Below are 17,500 nucleotides of genomic sequence, written 5' to 3'. Positions count from 1 at the left end.
TTAATTCTTTTAAAGACCAACATTTCGATCATAAGATCTCACACTGTTAGCTAGTCTTTCGCAATATTGTGCAAATCTTTTTTTGTTTTTGTCCAAAATGGTGTGATTCCCAGGAGATTTTAGATACATTATCTCATATAAAATGGTTTACATAAGAGGTGGGTACTTCAGTAATGCATTTTTGTGTGTGTGTGTGTTTGTGTTCGTTTGCTGTCTCACAGGAAGAGGCGACAGCGACGCAAAGATTCGTCAGCTGGAGGAGAAGATCCACGGCCTGACAAAGGACCTGCACAGCCTGCAGTCCACGCTGCGAGGCATGAACGGCGGACACTCACCGCCGGCCGATGCAGCCCCGCCCGAGATGAAGAAGACTATCCAGGGCATCCAGACCAAGCTGGATCAACTGGACAACATGACACAGGTACAATACTAATTACTACAATACTAAATACAATACTATGTACACACTAATGTAATACAGTATAATATAATGTAATATAATATAATATAATATAATATAATATAATATAATATAATATAATATAATATAATATAATATAATATAATATAATATAATATAATATAAATTATAATATGATATAATACAGTATGATATAATATAATATAATATAATATAATATAATATAATATTATATAATATAATATAATATAATATAATAGGCCTATAATAATGATTATGATTATGCACCATCTTGACAACATGACCAAGGTGTGACAGCGTGTAATGAGCTAGTAGTATAGCCTGGTCTTCCCATACTCTTGTGCTAATTTCATAACGAAGATTTGGAGCTTCCTAGTTGAGCATTGAACAGGGATTAACTCTGTTGCAGTATGAACCCACTGGATCTGAAAATCCAGCTAGCTTCCCCCAACAACATCAGACTCAGATATGACATGTAGAGAAATGATGATTGATGTCAGGCTAATAGTTATATAAAGGGAAAAATTGGAAAAAAATATATACACGTCGAATTTGATCAAATTCATCCATTAAATTTTTAATATTCCAGAAAAGCCAAATTAGAGTTCAGATTCAAAACCTCCTAATATATAAGTGCCTTTTCAGAAAATAATCTTAATTCATTTTTATTTAATACAAAGCTATCAAAATTGCATAATTTTACAATTTTATTTATGTAATATAACTATTTATATGTATTGTCAAGTACATGAATGTAAACCAAACCAACAACAGGGTTCTCTAAAAATATAGAAGTGCAGGTCTTCAGAAATGGAGTTAGGGGGTTTTACATCTGAACTCTTCAATATTATCACTACTTTATTTTGACTCTGTTGCACAGGCCCACGACCGCACCTTGGTCAGCATCAACAACCACCTGGTGAATGGCAAGGGCAGCGGCGGCACTGGAGGAGGCAGCAGTGGCAGTAACGACCTGGATGGCCTCGGTGGCGGCAGCAGCACACAGTAATAACACCAGTGTTATTTTAACTCTTAAAGTGTTGAACTCAACTTCATTGTTTATAACATTGGGTCCCACTCAAAATTAGTGTTAATTTACTCTTTGGTCAGTTTAACATTTTTTAATTCTTGTGTAATGAAAAAAGTGATACATGGTGCGACCTCTTCTTACTTTTCAGTTACACTTCAAAGTTAATTCTACTCAATATTCTGTAAATATCAACACAGGAATGTGACAAAAAAAACCTGTTAAACGCTGGTGGAACCTGGTACAGAATGGGTGGGTAGTGCTAATTGTCTTTCTGGGGATTCCACAGAGTAATTTGACTCTCAACAGTGTTGGAAATACTCTATCTGGAGTTATAAAAGCTAACTCTGGAATATTACGCAATACCTCTTTTTTTTACTGTGTAGCGGGAGTGGTGGCAGCGGTGGCAGCGGTGGCAGCGGTGTTGACGGAGCCAAGCTAAACAAGCTGAAGGAGGAGATCCTCCGGGAGCTGGAGAGGAGGGTGTCTCTGTCCTGCTCGTCGTGCCAGACGGGGGTGGAGGACCTGCGGCGACAGCAGCTGCAGGACCGCGAGCACATCCGTGCCCTGGAGAAGCAGGTACTTGGTATCTGCTAGTGATTGTGTAGCCAGGTCACGCCCTCGTAGTGATGCTTCTAGTCAGGCCAAGAGCAATGCAAATATCGTTTCTGATCTCCGTAAATATCGGGAAATCCACCCACTTTGACGGAAACCAGTCAACCAGTAGCAAACCTAGGGAGGCAGGTCAACCATGTCGTTTGGGAAACGTTAATTGTTATGCTCTTTTGGTCAGACCAAGTCTCGAAGAGATTTGAAAGCCGATGATAATCAGGCTAAGTGATGTGAGCTATGATTGTGTCCTTGATTGTTAATCGCTTTGGTTAAAAAGCGTCTGCCAAATATAATGTAATGTAATGTAATGATACTCAACCATGGCTGGATTGGCCATATGGCGTACAGAGCATTTGCCAGGTGGACCGTTGAATGATTTTGGTCTGGCCCTCTCCTCAGTCTTCGTGCAGCTACAGTAGGCTGTGTGTATGCTACTTGTTACCTGAATTTCCCTCTGGGCATCAGTGAGGTAACTCTGCTCTTCTCTACTAGATGAACGCCATGGACCAGCGGCACCGCCAGGGGGTGGACAGCCTGCGCCGGGAGCTGACCCGCACCCAGGGCTGCTGCGACACCGTCACCGACATCCGGAACCGGGTGGGCGACCTTGACAGGAAGGTCACTGCCATCTCCGGAGTGGTGGACGTTGTGGAGGAACGGCTTGACAAAGAGCTGCCGGGGACCAGTGGTGGTGGTGGCAGCAGTGGCAGCAGTGGCGGCAGTGGCGGCAGTGGCGGCAGTGGGGGGAGATGGGGAGGGACGGGGGGTAGTGATGGTGGTGGGAGGGGTACGGGTAGCACTGGCTCTGGCACTGGCACTGGCACACGTCGGCCGGGCGTAACTGGCACGGATGGAGACCGAGGTTCCGGTGGCACGGGTGGCGCGGGTGGCACGAGTGGTGGTCGAGGAGGTGACGACTTTGGTTTTGGTTCCGGTTCCATGCCAGGCATCTTGCGAGACTTGGAGAGGAGGCTGAACAACTCGCTGAAGAGAACGGAGGACAACTGCGCCAGCATCGAGAACGACCTGAAGGACTTCTTCAGGCAGGAGCAGGCCGACCTCCGCGACCTCCTGCTCAACCGATTCGACGACCAAGGCTTCCGCATCTCGGATGTGGAGCTGGACGTGACGGGTGTCAAGAATGACATCACCAACATCAACAGGCGGATTTCTCGGCTGGAGAACGCCACCAACCACATGGCCAAGAGGCTGAAGGACTGCACTGCGTCCTGCACGCCGGGCTCGACCGGCCACACACCAGGGCGAGGAGATGGTGGAAGTGGAAGCATACCAGGAAGAGGGGACACGGGACACGTACCGGGAAGAGGGGACACGGGATTCATACCAGGCCGAGGGGACAGGTACAGTACAGTAAAATCATGGCTGCTGCTGGATAATCAAAACTGTCACAATCACTCTGCATAGTTTTAATTGGTATGCAATATCTGTTACTACTTAAATTTAACAATACAATAATTAAAAGCTAACTGTTTTCTGTAGCTGTGACTGTTAAGAGTCTACACTTAAGTCTTTTCTCTAGAATAATCATTTTTTAGGGACTATCAACCGGTCTAGGGACAAAAGATGGAAATGAGCCTTATGACTATAATCTTGCATATTTTGCAATTTTTTTATGTCATTAATGTATGCTGTCCTCTTGTTAAATAAAAAAAACTTTCAAATGTTCAAACAGTGGGCTCACACCAGGCCGCGGCGGGGAGACGGGAGGAAGAGGCGGCAGCAGCAGTGGCCGTGGTAATGGCGGCAGTCAGGGAGGAAACAACGGAGGCCTGGGCGGTAACGATGGAGACTCCAAGTCTCTGGAGTGGCGAGTGATCGCCAACGAGGCTGATATCAAGACGTTCAACACGCGCCTGAAGGACATCTCCGTGTCGGGAGACTCACTTAACGACAGGTAGGGGCTGGGAAGTTACCATCAACCTCAAAATACAATACGTACTATGATACAGGGGTCACAATACGACACATTTTTTGTATGCATGCAATACAATATGTATTGCGATTTTTTATGATGGATACTAATTTAATGTCAGTTACAATGTAATGCTGCCTTTGAACTCATTAACAGTGTAAATGTATGTCCTCAAATAGTTTAAGTCTACTGGTAGTATGTTTCACTCCTAAATGATCAGCGTGTGGACTTGACTCGACTGATTATTGGCAAAAACTATAGGAAATAAGTATCACAATACAGAGGTGATGATACGATACTTAAAGGACCTGTTAAGTCAATTTCAATATGCTGTTGTATTGGTCACGCTGTCCTTGACTTTTCAGTACCCGGTGATGCCACATTTTTCGGCTCAGCCCTTTCCGAGATATGAGCAATTCTAATGGGGGCAGCGTTTGTTTACATTTTTAAAAAATGAAACATAGGCCAACTCCAAATATTTTCCCATAAGGTACTGCTGTTTGCTAGTTGTCTGCTGATGTTTTATAACCTTTTGGATGTTTTTGGGAATAAATAAAATGTAAAATGTTTTTTTGAAATGTAAACAAAGAGCTGCCCCCATTACAATGACCAGGATCTCGGAAACGGCTGAAGAAGAAGAAAAAAAAATCTCAGGCACTGACAAGTCCAGGGTAGTGTGAGCATTACAACTGCATGTGGAAATTGACTGAACTGTCCCTTTAATTGTAAAGCAGCCTGATACGATACATTGTCATGATGTTTTTTTTTTTTTGCACATCCCTAACGACAGGGTGGTGGACCTGAGCCACGACGTGCGGAAGATCAAGGACCTGACAGGTGACAACGGAGAGCACTTCAACCGCATCGTTATGGAGCTGGAGAGCTGTGATATCTGCCGGCAGGTAATGAACTTAATTTGGATAGCACAATTCAGACAAGACATGTAGCTCAACGTGCTTCAAAAGTTAAGATTAAAAACAAAACAATAGAGAAGTTGATTAAAGAAAAAGACAAATATTTTGTAAAAGTTTTGGTTAAGGTATGCTGGGTGGCAAGCTCAGAATTTGGAAAGAAAATGGCATACAAATTATGAAAAAATAAAGAATGGTATGAAAACACAAGAATCAGAAAGCTTTAACAGTGGGGAAAACAGAGGTGAGAAAAAACTCCCTTTTAATGAAAAATGTTCCCTTTTAAAAGGTGGAGAACGACCTGAAGAAGCTGAAGAACATCACGCAGCTCACGCTGGCCAAGTGCACCACGGACCTGCAGGACCTCCGCAACAGTATCAACAACGGCGGCGGCGGCGGGAATACCGGCGGGAATACTGGCTGGAATACTGGGGGTGGGAATAACGGGAATATTGGCGGTGGCGGTGGTGGCAGTGGTGGCACCAGTGGCACCGGCTCCTGCTGCGGCAATCTACACGAGGAGGTGGCCAAGCTGAGACAGGACGTCGCCAAATGCAGCGGGTCGTGCAAAATCGACCTGATGCCCACAGGACCAGGAACCGGAATGGGACCGGGTTCCGGAACAGGAACAGGCCCCGGAACCGGGACCGGACCCGGCTTAACGGACCCCCAGAAGCCTCTGGACGGCCACAGCGTGATCAGCGGCACGTCCAACGGCAACCTGAAGTCGCTGCAGGGCGAGCTGTCGGAGGTCATCCTGACCTTCAGCTCCATCAACGACACACTGAAGGGCCTGGAGCACACGGTGCAGAAGCACGACAGCGTCATCACCGACCTGGGCAACACTAAGGACAAGATCATCTCCGAGCTGGACAAGATCCAGCAGGAGATCACCGAGCACATCGAGGACAGCAAGGGACACTTCGACAAGGTGAGTTGGGTTGTGTGTGTGCTTGTGTGCGTGCGTGTGTACGTGTGTGCGTTCGTGTGTGCGTGCACGCGTGTGTTTGTGTGCGTGCGCGCATGTGTGCGTGTGTGTGTGTGGCTAAATTAAATCAATTGCACAACTGGTGTCAATTTCCAATTTCAACTCCCCTATGTAATGCTTCATGCTGCACTGCACATGGTGACAACAAACTCCTCCTTGACCTTCAACTCTTGACCTTGACCTTGAAGGTGGACAAGGACGTCCAGCGCTTCGGCAACAGCTTCGTGGTGGACATGGGCAACAACAAGCGTGTGGGCGACGACCTGGAGAAGAGGATCTCCAAGCTGGAGGATGTCTGCGGCCGCTTCGACGCCCTCTCCGACAACGTGCAGAAGATCAAGGAGGGCCTGAACAAGCACGTCTCCGGCCTCTGGACGTGCGTCAACGGCCTGAACTCCACCGTGACGTCGCACGAGGACTTCATCGACACCTTCCAGAACACGCACCTGGACGACCTGCACGGCAAGATCAAGAGCCTCAACTCCTCCGTCACGCACGTGCTCAAAGAGTTCCAGGCCTTCACGGAGCAGGACTTCAACGGTGAGCATAGACATAGACAGGCACACACAAGCAGTACACACAAACAGTACACACACACTCAAACACGCATTCACACATGCACACACACACACACACACACACACACACACACACACACACACACACACACACACACACACACACACACACACACACACACACACACACACACACACACACACACACACACACACACACACACACACACACACACACACACACACTACACTACACTAAGTCTCTCGCCCAGACTAGAAATTGACTGTTATATTTCTGGTTCCCCACTGTGCTCCACCCCCAGGTCTGCCAGGGCCGCCCGGGCCTCTTGGTCCCCCGGGAGAGAAGGGCTTCCCAGGGCTGCCAGGGCCCAGAGGACACCCGGGACCACCAGGCAAGCAAGGGCTCGAGGGACCAAAAGGACCACCCGGTAAGTCCATTACATTGGCAATGCACCATGGGACACCCAAGGGGTTAATAATGGCATGCATCGTGGGGCACGAGGGGTTAATTAGATCATGGCTGGAGGATTTAGATACTTGCTCCTGTTTTAGTAAATGGGGGGGTTGGCTAAATTGGGTTTTGCTGCCTGCCAAGGCTTGGTTAGTATTGCTAAACAGCTGTGTGATTAGCTACATGGCTTTGCCTCAGAAAGGAGGTCTCCAAATAAAGTCCTCTAAAGTTTCTATAGAGGTTAAAAAAAAGGATCACACATTCCTCAGTATTGTCTTTTGATGGTCTTTTTTATTGTCTCATATTGGTAGGATGATGTTTTGGCCTTTGGCGTTTTTTTGTGATTCACCTGAGGGGGAAAAAGAAGTGTTGAGTCAGGCATACAAAGAGCATTTGTATTGAGTCACTTCTAGTTCTAACAAAGGTATTTTCATTATCTCTCCCCTCCAGGCTTGAGAGGTGAAAAAGGTAAGCGTTACATCATCTTTTTTTTCTTTATGCCATTGGCAGAGATCCCAATGAGATACAATCTCTTCACAAGTCTCCTCTTGCTGCCTTTGATGTCTTGTGTCAGGGAAATTCACAATTATATTTCATAATCAAGATGTGTAAGTAAGTGTGTTGTAAATTGTATGAGGAAGGTGGAGTATAGTAGTAGTGTATAATACTATTGTTGCTTTGAATGTACTTATTTAGTACATAGCATATTGTATATGCAGTATAGTGTATACAAATACTTCCACTTTTTAGGCCTACCATCCATGAATTTCTGACAGTGCACAGACAAGGAGCTTAACTGTAACATCACCCAAGGCCCCTGGCAAAGATTGTGTTTGAGGCCCTTCCTTGTGTGTAACGTAGCACATGATTCCAACAATCTATGATCTTATTAGTATTATGAGGCCCCTGATTGGATGTGGCACAGGGCTTCAGCCCTCCCAAGACCCCTTCTTAAGGCACCTCTGTAGTGAGTGAATCACTACACTGCCTCACTGCAGCAGTAGCAAGCCGAACAGTCCTCTGTTGTGACACCCCACTGTAGTAGACAGGGAGTGGTTGGTTAGACCAGTAGAATAGCAAAATCTGGGAGATTGTTTTTGGTTGGTGGCGATCCAACCTGTCCTGTGTTGGTCAGAAATATGTAGAAATATCGTATATTGCATTATGAGAGTGCCGGGAATTTACCAGGAGATGGATCTGACATACGGGAGAAACCGGAGTGAAAAACAGGAGCAGTGGAAACTGTAGGTTAGACGTAGTGGGGGAACAATTGCACACAGGGCCCCAGGGTAAAACACTGATAGGGCCCCCTATACTATGGAATGCTAAAAGAGAGACGCTTAATTAAATAAATAAGCCAACCAAGTCTCTTCTAGCATTCCATACTATACAGCCTGCCAAGGTCAGAATAGGGCCACCACCACCAATCCGTAAGGGCCCTGGGCACTGGGGCAAATCCCCTGCTTCGCCCCCTCTAGTTCCCCGCCTCTGGTTATACGTCTGGTTCATGGGCAAGATTTGTTTTACTCCTGCCTGTGTTTTTTTATGATTTTACATTTGTGAAGCACCTTGAACTGCCTCTGTGTGTCAAATTCGCTATACTACAAATAAACTCACCTTGCCTTGCCTTGGCTTGGCTTGCCTGGGAGGTATTGGCCACCCAAAAGCAGGTGCGGCCAGGCAGATCAGAGGTGTGGGGGGAGGGTTCAAGGGTCAAGAGGTCAGGCAAGGTCACTTGAGTTTTCACTCCGTGTGTGACTTCAGTGAGTGGTCAACTGAGATTAAAACTCTAGGGGTCAACTCCCAATGAGAGTGTTGGAAAAGGCCACACAAGGTCACCAGCTGTCCAGTGTGGGAATGAGTGGACACGTGGACGAGACAGTGTGTGTGTGTGTGTGTGTGTGTGTGTGTGTGTGTGTGTGTGTGTGTGTGTGTGTGTGTGTGTGTGTGTGTGTGTGTGTGTGTGCGTGTGTGTGTGTGTGTTCTGTTTAATGCGTGTGTATTCAGTTTAGTGTGTGTGTGAAGTTCGGCCTGGGTGGTGTAAACCCCCAGAGGATGTGTTGCGTTGAGAGTTGCATCGGCTTGCAATCTGTGTACATCATAGCAAAGTTCAAACTGATGAGTACATCTGTTTTTATTAATAAGAATAGAAAGGACTATAATTGTTTGCAAACAAACTGGAGCAGAGTTCCCCAATGTGTGGGTAATTAAGAAGACAATAGTTTGGTTTTTAGGACCTTTGGCTGCCTTTCTTCCTGTTAGTTGTCCATCAAATATTGACAGCCGTACTGTGGTGTAGCTCGCAGCGCTGATCTCCTTTTCATTCTTTTATTTATTCCTTGTGTATATATACACATATGTGTATATTTGGAGTTCAGAAATATTTGGATGTCAGAGTTCACTTATGAAAACACACTTAGGTCAGGTCTTGGCCTAATGATTGTTAGGGAGTTGTCTGAATTTTGCGAGTTTGAATTCCCTTTTATCCATGGCTGTGCTGCCCTGTAATAAGTAGGTCGCTAAACCAGTAACAACTGTGCTTGGTGATGTTGGATAAAGGTGATCTCTTCTGTTATCACTGCTTTATGAAATGTAGGGTATGAAAGGGAAATGAACGATATAAACAATAAAACGGAAAAAAGTAGTTTGTGTAACTTTGCAGTGAGGGCTGGACTGGTAATATGGCATGCAGGGTATTTTCTTGGTGGGCCAACAGTTTCCAGGGGCCGATACTGTTATTCATTTGGCTGCTGCCCCATTTGTCCATGTTCAGGGAACTGAATCAAGCAGGATATAGTAAGAAAACAGCTTGTACTGTATGTGAGAGGGGTGGACAGTTTAAGATTTGAAAAAAAAATGTCCAGCCCTGGGTCAATAAACAGGTCAGCCCTGAGGTCGGGAGGTTGTATAACTATGCACTAACAAGAAATGTCCTTTATAGCACTGTGATCTCTTCTGCTAGGCACTGATGTATGAAATTCAGGGTATCACTTGTAGAGAGTTACTTGTGCACAATCCCTGGTGCTGAACAAAAAGATTACGTATTTTTTGAAAAAAGGTTCGCACACTTCTTTGGATTTTTCTTCTTGAAGTTATTTTTTCATCTATTTATTTATTCATCCATTGGCAATGACGTTTCGACCTCTCGGTCTTCCTCAGATTCACTAACAAACACAGGCTTGACACATTATCTACAACACCTGTCTGAAGGGGTGGAGTCGACTTTAACCCTTACAGGTCCAGGATGTAAACCTGTGGAGTGACTAGAGCCAAATGAATTACAAAATATCAGAAAACAAAACATAAAAACATAAACAGTTGGAGAGAAATCTTTTCAAGTGAAACCTACAAATGCATATATATGACACAGCTATTTACAAATGAAAACATCATGAAAGATTGGGGATGATTAATTCTTGGGTTGGGATCCTATTCATAGTCCACATCATATTTACAGAAAAGGTCTGATATCAAAGTCCTCATTGAGCCCTCTTGGGGCCAAGGTCCCCAAGTTATGGATCCAAAAGGCCTCTCTTCTTAAAAGCTGATTGTCCATATCCCCACCCCTGCGGTGTTTTTTTATATGCTCTACCCCTAAAAACCTCAAAGTTGAGAGAGGGTGGCCTAGTTGGTTGAAGTGAACAGCCAGGGGACTTTTTTCATTGTTATTTGGAATGTTGCTTCGGTGTTCACTAATTCTTGTTTTTAGTGCCCGGCTTGTCTTCCATATGTAGGCCTTTCCATGGGGCATTTGATCATGTAGACCACACTGGTGGTTGTGCATGTGATTTTACCTTTAATGCGTACGTTCTTTCCTGTTGTTGGGTGGGTGAAGGACTGGCACTTGTGTGTGAAGTTGTCTTGTGCACATTGTCCACAGGGGTAGTTGCCATCAGGGATTTCGTTCAAAAAGTGTTGCGGTGCTGGTGCTGGTGGGCAGTCTGCCTTTACTACACAGTCTCTTATGTTGCGTGGCCTCCTGTAGGTGATTCTTGGGGGGGGCTGGAGGGTTTTGGGGCATGTGGGGTCTGACTGGATAACGTGCCAGTGCTTTAGCACTGCTCGTTTGATTTGTCCCGCCACTGGTGAGTAATCCAAAATGCACTGTACCTGTTTTTTTGTGTTATTAACCCCTTAATGCGCGCCGTACCTCCAGTGGTACGCTGTAATAGTCATTGAAATATAACTACCATTGCACTACAATACTATGACACAACACAGGCCCTTTAGTAATGCACCACGACTTGGTCATTACCATACTGGTAACAGCAAATGTATAAAGCCGCGTCTTAAGGGGTTAACACTCTGAGTTGTGAGGCTTTCCAATTGGGTGATGCCCCTTACCCTGTCTGCTGCTTTTTGTAGGCAATTCTCTGCATAGCCCCTTGTCCGGAACCTCTCCAGCATGATATGACTTTGCTGCATAAAATCTTCATCTGAGCTGCAGAGCCTGCGCACTCTCTGCATCTGACTGATGGGCAGGCTTCGTTTCAGAGGGGATGGGTGGAAGCTGTCAGCACGCAACAAAGTGTTGCGATCGGTTGGTTTTCTATGGTTGTTGCCAAACCCTCGGTTGTCTTATTGATTTGGATATCCAGGAAATTAACGGTGTGACTATCGGCCTCCATGGAGAATTTCAGGCAGCTGCAGGATGTGTTGAGGAACATATGGAATTTCTGTAGTTCCTCAATGGTGCCATCATACAGAACTAGGATATCATCCACAAAACGCTTATAAAGCCTGATTTGTGGCAAAAATGGGTTTTTGTCTTTGTTCAGGATAACCTGGTGTTCTAAGTACCCTACAAAGAGGTTGGCATAGTTGCAAGCCATCTTACTACCCATTGCTGTTCCATTAGTCTGCAAGAAGTAGTTGTTTTCAAAAAGAAAAAAGTTGTAGGTAAGCACCAATTCAGTAAGTTTGGAGATGCAGTCAGTACTCGGTTTCATCTCTGGGGGGCGTTGGGACAGAAAAAAGTTGATTGCCTCTAGGCCACCTGCGTGGGGGATTGTTGTGTATAGGCTTTCTACATCAAACGTAGCCAGGATTGTCTCGTCACTTATCTGAGGGAGGCCTCTTAGCAGTTGGATAATATCCATGGAGTCCCTGGTAAATGATGGTAGAGCCCACACAAAAGGTTTCAAAAACGAATCTACAAAAGATGATATTCGTTCTGTGACGCTCCCAATACCTGCCACTATGGGTCGGCCAGGTGGATTTGTCAAGCTTTTGTGGATTTTAGGTAATGCATAGAAAATGGGGGTTATCTCTCCAACTGTTTATGTTTTTATGTTTTGTTTTCTGATATCTTGAAATTCAGGGTATAACATTGTAATGAACAATATAAACAATATAACTGAAAAAAAGTTGTTTGGATAACCTTGCAGTAACTCCTGCAACTGCCCTTCATAGGAATGCCAGGTGCCGATGCCAGTGTGCCACGACTCTCCTTCTCCGCCGCCCTAACCAAGCCCATGAGCGGTTCGGGCACTATCATCTTCGATGATGTACTCGTCAACGAGGGAGGGAGGTACAACCGCAACACTGGTGAGTTCACAACAAGGCCATCAGACATACCGTATGTACGTTTGTCACATGAAGTGTTGCCAGATGTACAATAATTGCTGTATATGTACCCTAATTTTGTCCTCTGTACGATCAGTAATATGAAAAAAAACACATGAAGTATGGTAATTCCAGTTTTCATTCAGTTGTCTTAAAACATCCATTTACTTTGTGTATGATAACAGCCCCCGATAGTTCAACATTTCCCATCCAACAACACTGGTCACATGCAACCCCTCCAAAAAGCCAACCACTTTCCAAAGGATGGATGAATGAACGGGCCGACAAACATAGTTGCATGTGGAGTTGCTACAAATGGCGAGAAAAACCCACTAAAACACTCCCCTTCAAAGCTCAAATTGAACAAATTTGTCAAATACTCATGTTCACTCTGATGTAGTATTCATTCAGAGTTTTGTAGTAGCGTATGTAGAAATTCTATAATTAGGTACTTTATGTGTAATTGTATTGCAGACAGCAAAAGGATTAAGTCAAAGTGTGTGCGTCTCAATCTATTTTCTTAACTTACATTTCTCTTTTTTGTACGTTCCATGAATAATTAAATTTACAATAACAGAAAAAAATAGTCTTAGTACCACCTCTAGATGGTTTTATGTCTCTATAATGGCAGACTGACACTATTAATCTGTTTGTTTAGTGAAGGCGGTTAACTCACCTCCCACTAATTTAAGGACTATATTCTTTGAAGAACTCAAAGGACAAGTCCAGGTGCTCACGCACAGCTAAAGTCCTTGGGTAACATGACCTGGATCAATGAGAATATACCTCTAATTATTAACCCTTGCTACTTCTCCAGGTGTGTTCAAGGCTCCGCTGGACAACAGATATATATATATATATATATATATATATATATATATCTGTTGTCCAGCGGAGCCTACTATATATCTAGTTGTCTACCTATGCTGGATAATGAACCTCTCGCTTGTGAATTAATCCCTATTATTTTTTTTTAATTGGGGGGCTTTTGTTCCCCAAATGTAGATAGGACAGTGAAGAGATGACAGGAAGTCAGTGGGATAGAGAGATGGGGGAGGGTTGGGAAATTACCCAGTCAAGACTCGAAACCGGCTCGCCCACCTGTGGTACGGTGCCTTAGCCGCTAGTGCATTGGGCTTCACCACCCCCATTATTCTCCATTTATATCCACTGTATGTATTGACATAAGATGGTTAATGAAACTGTCACCAATTAACTCTTATCGCGTCTCCAGGTGTGTTCACGGCTCCGCTGGACAGCAGATATTGTGCTATATATGTAGTTGGTAAATATAGTTGCTATCCATCTAGGTGGTTAATGAAACTGTCACCAATTAACCCTTATATCACGTCTCCAGGTGTGTTCACGGCTCCGCTGGACGGCCGCTACTTCTTCAGCGCCATCCTGACGGGCCACAAGAACGAGAAGCTGGAGGCGGTGCTGTCCAAGTCCAACTACGGCATGGCGCGCGTGGACTCGGCGGGCTACGAGCCCGAGGGCCTGGAGAACAAGCCGGTGGCGGACAGCAAACCCACGCCGGGCTCGCTGGCCGTCTTCAACATCATCCTGCCTCTGCAGGTGGGCGACACGGTGTGCGTGGACCTGGTGATGGGCAAGCTGGCGCACTCCGTGGAGCCCCTCACCATCTTCAGCGGCATGCTGCTCTACGAGGACGTCTAAAAGCCAAGCCATTGAGGATAGAGAGGGGTCGTACTGAAGGGGGATGTCCGAAAATGCTCACTCGTCCACTGCGTAGTACACACTACATAGGGTGCAGAATCATGCATTTCCTTTGTAGTGAACAAAGTTGTGAATGAGTGAACCTATGGTCGTGTCCGGAATGCCGAAATGCTCATTCATTCCCTGCGTAGTGCACACAACGTAGGATGCAGATTTCTTATTTTTGCATTCACTATAAAGTGCACTACAATGTGAATGAATGAACATAGGGCCTTGTACAAAATGCTCACTCATTCATTCTGTAGTAGATCACACTACATAGGTTGCAAGTTTCTTTATTTTGTATTTCCCATGTTGTGCACTATGTTGTGAATGGGTGAACATCTAGAGCCGAATCCCTCAATCATTCTCTGCACAGTTCCCTATACAGGTTAGTAATTGCAATGAGTGTAGTTACAAGCTGGGAGGATTGCCAGTTCCAAACGGAATATTGTCAGTATTCCGTTTAGAACAAATTCTGGAATATTCTGTTTACATGTAGATGTGTGGAATACAGTAGTATTCCCGAAATACGGCCTTATTTGGAGTGAATAAAGAGTTTATATGACTCGTGCGCAAATCGAATACTGCCAGTATTCCGTTTAAATTTGGAATACTCTGTGGATGTAAATGCACTCGTTGTTTTTTATTCCCTAGTAAGTGCACTATGTAATGAATGAGTGAACAAGTACAGTAGAGCCATGTTCACAATGCCCATTCGTTCACTACATTGGTATTTTACACCACATAAAATAGGGTTGCATTGCACGAGTTGCATTGTTTTGTTTCTTACATAGTGTGCACTATTATTGTACTGAACGAGTGAGCACTTTGGATTCATCCCAGGAGTGAGAGTGGAAGTGGGAGGATGATGGGGGAGCGTGGAGTGGAGTGGAGTAGGCCGTCAGCCATGTTTGTACAGTGGCAGATGGATTCCGGGATGGCTCAGCCCAGTAGTGGGCAACAAGGATTCATTAGTTATAATCCAGTGCCACATATTCCAAATTGCTTTTACTTGTCCAATTTAACCAAGTGGCTGGTTGAATTGCACAGGTAAAACCAGGGTATTTGCAAAATGTGGCAGTGGATTATGACTAATGAATTCTGGTTGCCCACCACTGGCTCTGGCCAAATGGGAGCCGTGTTCGGTTATGGCTCAGTGTTGGGCCTTATCTGTCCTAGATGCCACTGCTAACGGAGGCGGCTGTTAATGAACACTGAGAGACCCTTTTTTGTTTGGACTCGCTGACATTTGTGACAATCGAATGGTGAAAAACCATGACGACGACGGGGCCACAAGATGATGACACTAGAGACAACTTTTATCTTTTAACCTTTTGAACCTTTGGAAGAATACAGACGCACATCATGACCATGCAGTGCTCCTGGTTACACTCTACTTATTACAATCCCACTGATATGAACTTCACTGCTCAAAGACTATAAAACTATTGAAAGAAATTAAACGATGAACAACAAAACTTGCCCTTGATATTTTAAACGCCCCAAAAACCAAGAAATCGGAGAAGTGTAATAATAGATACTACTGCAGGATTTATCAAGATGTTTTTTTATACTATACTAAGTGATCATTTCTTGGATTATGTAAATCGCTTCTGACGTGGAATTCTAATACACTTCCTGTGAGGTCATGTGGACTTCCTGTGTACCTGTCTGTGTTACATAATTGCCAAAGAAGTTTGACGCAACTCACATTCTCCCTTTTGGGAGGAAGAGAATTCAGCCACTCGACAAAGCTGGCCCAAAAAAACGGGGATGGAGAATTATTTTTTCAGTGTTTTTGTATTTTGTTTTGATTTGTTTTTTTATTATTATTTGTTTTGTTTTGTTAAAAAATGAAAAGCAATTCATATTTGTGTGTGTGAATGTTACTATTCCTGTGCTCCTTGCTGCCTCTGAGTCTATTGTTGATTATTTTTAATACTAAGTGGTGGACACCATGTGACTGACTTTGTGATTTGTTATTGAAAGTCAATATGGGGACTAGAGATAAATGTTCCAGTGGGGGCTGAAGTCGATGAAATCAGTGGACGAATACGCACCTTGTCATCAGTACCATGTGAAATGGTTAACCTTAGAAAAACAACAACCAAAAAACGGTTGCACACTCTGGAGTTATAGATGAGGGTTTACATTTACATTAAACCATTTTAGCCTTAGGCACCTGCAAAAAAAATCACCTGCTGAATGCCTAAGCCTTTTTTCGCGAAAAGGTGCCCTCTGCCTATTAAAACCTAAATATCTCAACCTCCAGAGCTCATAATCATGAAATAAGTAGAATTTGAAAGCTAGGGCCCTAGCATACCCACATTTGTCATAAAACAACTCAAATCTCATGACATGAATGCAGCGTATATGTCGCTCCAGGACCCAAAAGGTAAAAAAAAACATATAAGCTGCATCAGGCTACAATGGGTTAATGTACTGACCACATTTGGACTCTTCCTTCCTAAGGTCACATCAATAAAGGGCTTGGCCTAACAGATACATTCTCCAGCGATACCTTATGATCTCCTCATCAGAATTAGAACTGAAAAAGTCCCTTTGTTGAAGAGACGAAGCGTTGTCAACCTTCAAAAAGAAGTCACTAAGTTGCCTACAACTGTGTATTTATTGACAGTCAAGTCAATGGAGGCTGCAGCTGATAGCTGCTCACATGCCGTACATATTCCCAATGGTCTGTTACTGGAGTGACTTTGCAGATGGCTTGGATAGCTGTGCAGTATATTTATCAATAGCCTATGATGTGTCTTTTTTCCAATACAACACACTGGAGGTTGCAGGTGATGGACCCACAGTACAGCTTTATTCCCAATACTCTGTCTATAGGCACCTGGTGTCTCTCTAAGGAAAGTAGGCATCGTCCATTGGGGCTGTAAATCTCCCTGTCTAGAGTTCTGAGTCTTCATCTCTAGGTCGTCCTCAGACGAGCCTTCCATCGTTGCTTCCAGTCATCCCGATTCTCCATACATCTTTTCAATTTGCTGGTACTCTGGGTTCCTGCGGCCTTCTTGAGTATGTCCACAAATGTTAGTGTGCTGAGTGTTTACTTGTGGAGTGAGGTGGAAGGGGGAAAAAACGAGGAGTAAAATTAAAATGGAAGTTGAAGGATAGTCTGGTTCCATCGGGATAGGAGAGGAGGATCAAAATAATCCATTCCTCCTCTTCCTCCCCCCTGACTCCCTGTTTGCCTCCCTCCCTCCTCACCTCCTTCCCTTCTCCAGTTCCTCTAAATTCTCTCTCTGAGCTCCCTCTCATGCCCTGTCCTGTCTTGCCTCTTCGACAAAGGCCC

The 17,500-nt window shown here is 44.6% G+C and overlaps 1 protein-coding gene across 1 annotated transcript in view; it reads left to right on the top strand.

Moving 5' to 3' along the window:
- Positions 1-16,148, top strand: part of emilin1b (elastin microfibril interfacer 1b) — a 79,938-nt gene extending 63,790 nt beyond the window's left edge. Inside the window, exons 4-17 of the mRNA XM_063183842.1 lie at positions 222-421; positions 1,323-1,447; positions 1,856-2,048; positions 2,574-2,802; positions 2,992-3,442; positions 3,775-3,996; positions 4,805-4,916; positions 5,215-5,308; positions 5,402-5,856; positions 6,102-6,453; positions 6,755-6,880; positions 7,354-7,371; positions 12,316-12,450; positions 13,826-16,148. Coding sequence (XP_063039912.1) covers positions 222-421; positions 1,323-1,447; positions 1,856-2,048; positions 2,574-2,802; positions 2,992-3,442; positions 3,775-3,996; positions 4,805-4,916; positions 5,215-5,308; positions 5,402-5,856; positions 6,102-6,453; positions 6,755-6,880; positions 7,354-7,371; positions 12,316-12,450; positions 13,826-14,148 — 3,035 coding nt within the window. The 3' untranslated portion in view covers positions 14,149-16,148. The remainder of the gene's footprint in view (positions 1-221; positions 422-1,322; positions 1,448-1,855; positions 2,049-2,573; positions 2,803-2,991; positions 3,443-3,774; positions 3,997-4,804; positions 4,917-5,214; positions 5,309-5,401; positions 5,857-6,101; positions 6,454-6,754; positions 6,881-7,353; positions 7,372-12,315; positions 12,451-13,825) is intronic.
- Positions 16,149-17,500: the final 1,352 nt, after the last annotated feature.

The sequence above is a fragment of the Engraulis encrasicolus genome, chromosome 19 (assembly GCF_034702125.1).
Source record: "Engraulis encrasicolus isolate BLACKSEA-1 chromosome 19, IST_EnEncr_1.0, whole genome shotgun sequence".
Classification (NCBI taxonomy): Eukaryota; Metazoa; Chordata; class Actinopteri; order Clupeiformes; family Engraulidae; genus Engraulis; species Engraulis encrasicolus.
This window is presented reverse-complemented; position numbering and strand designations above follow the sequence as displayed.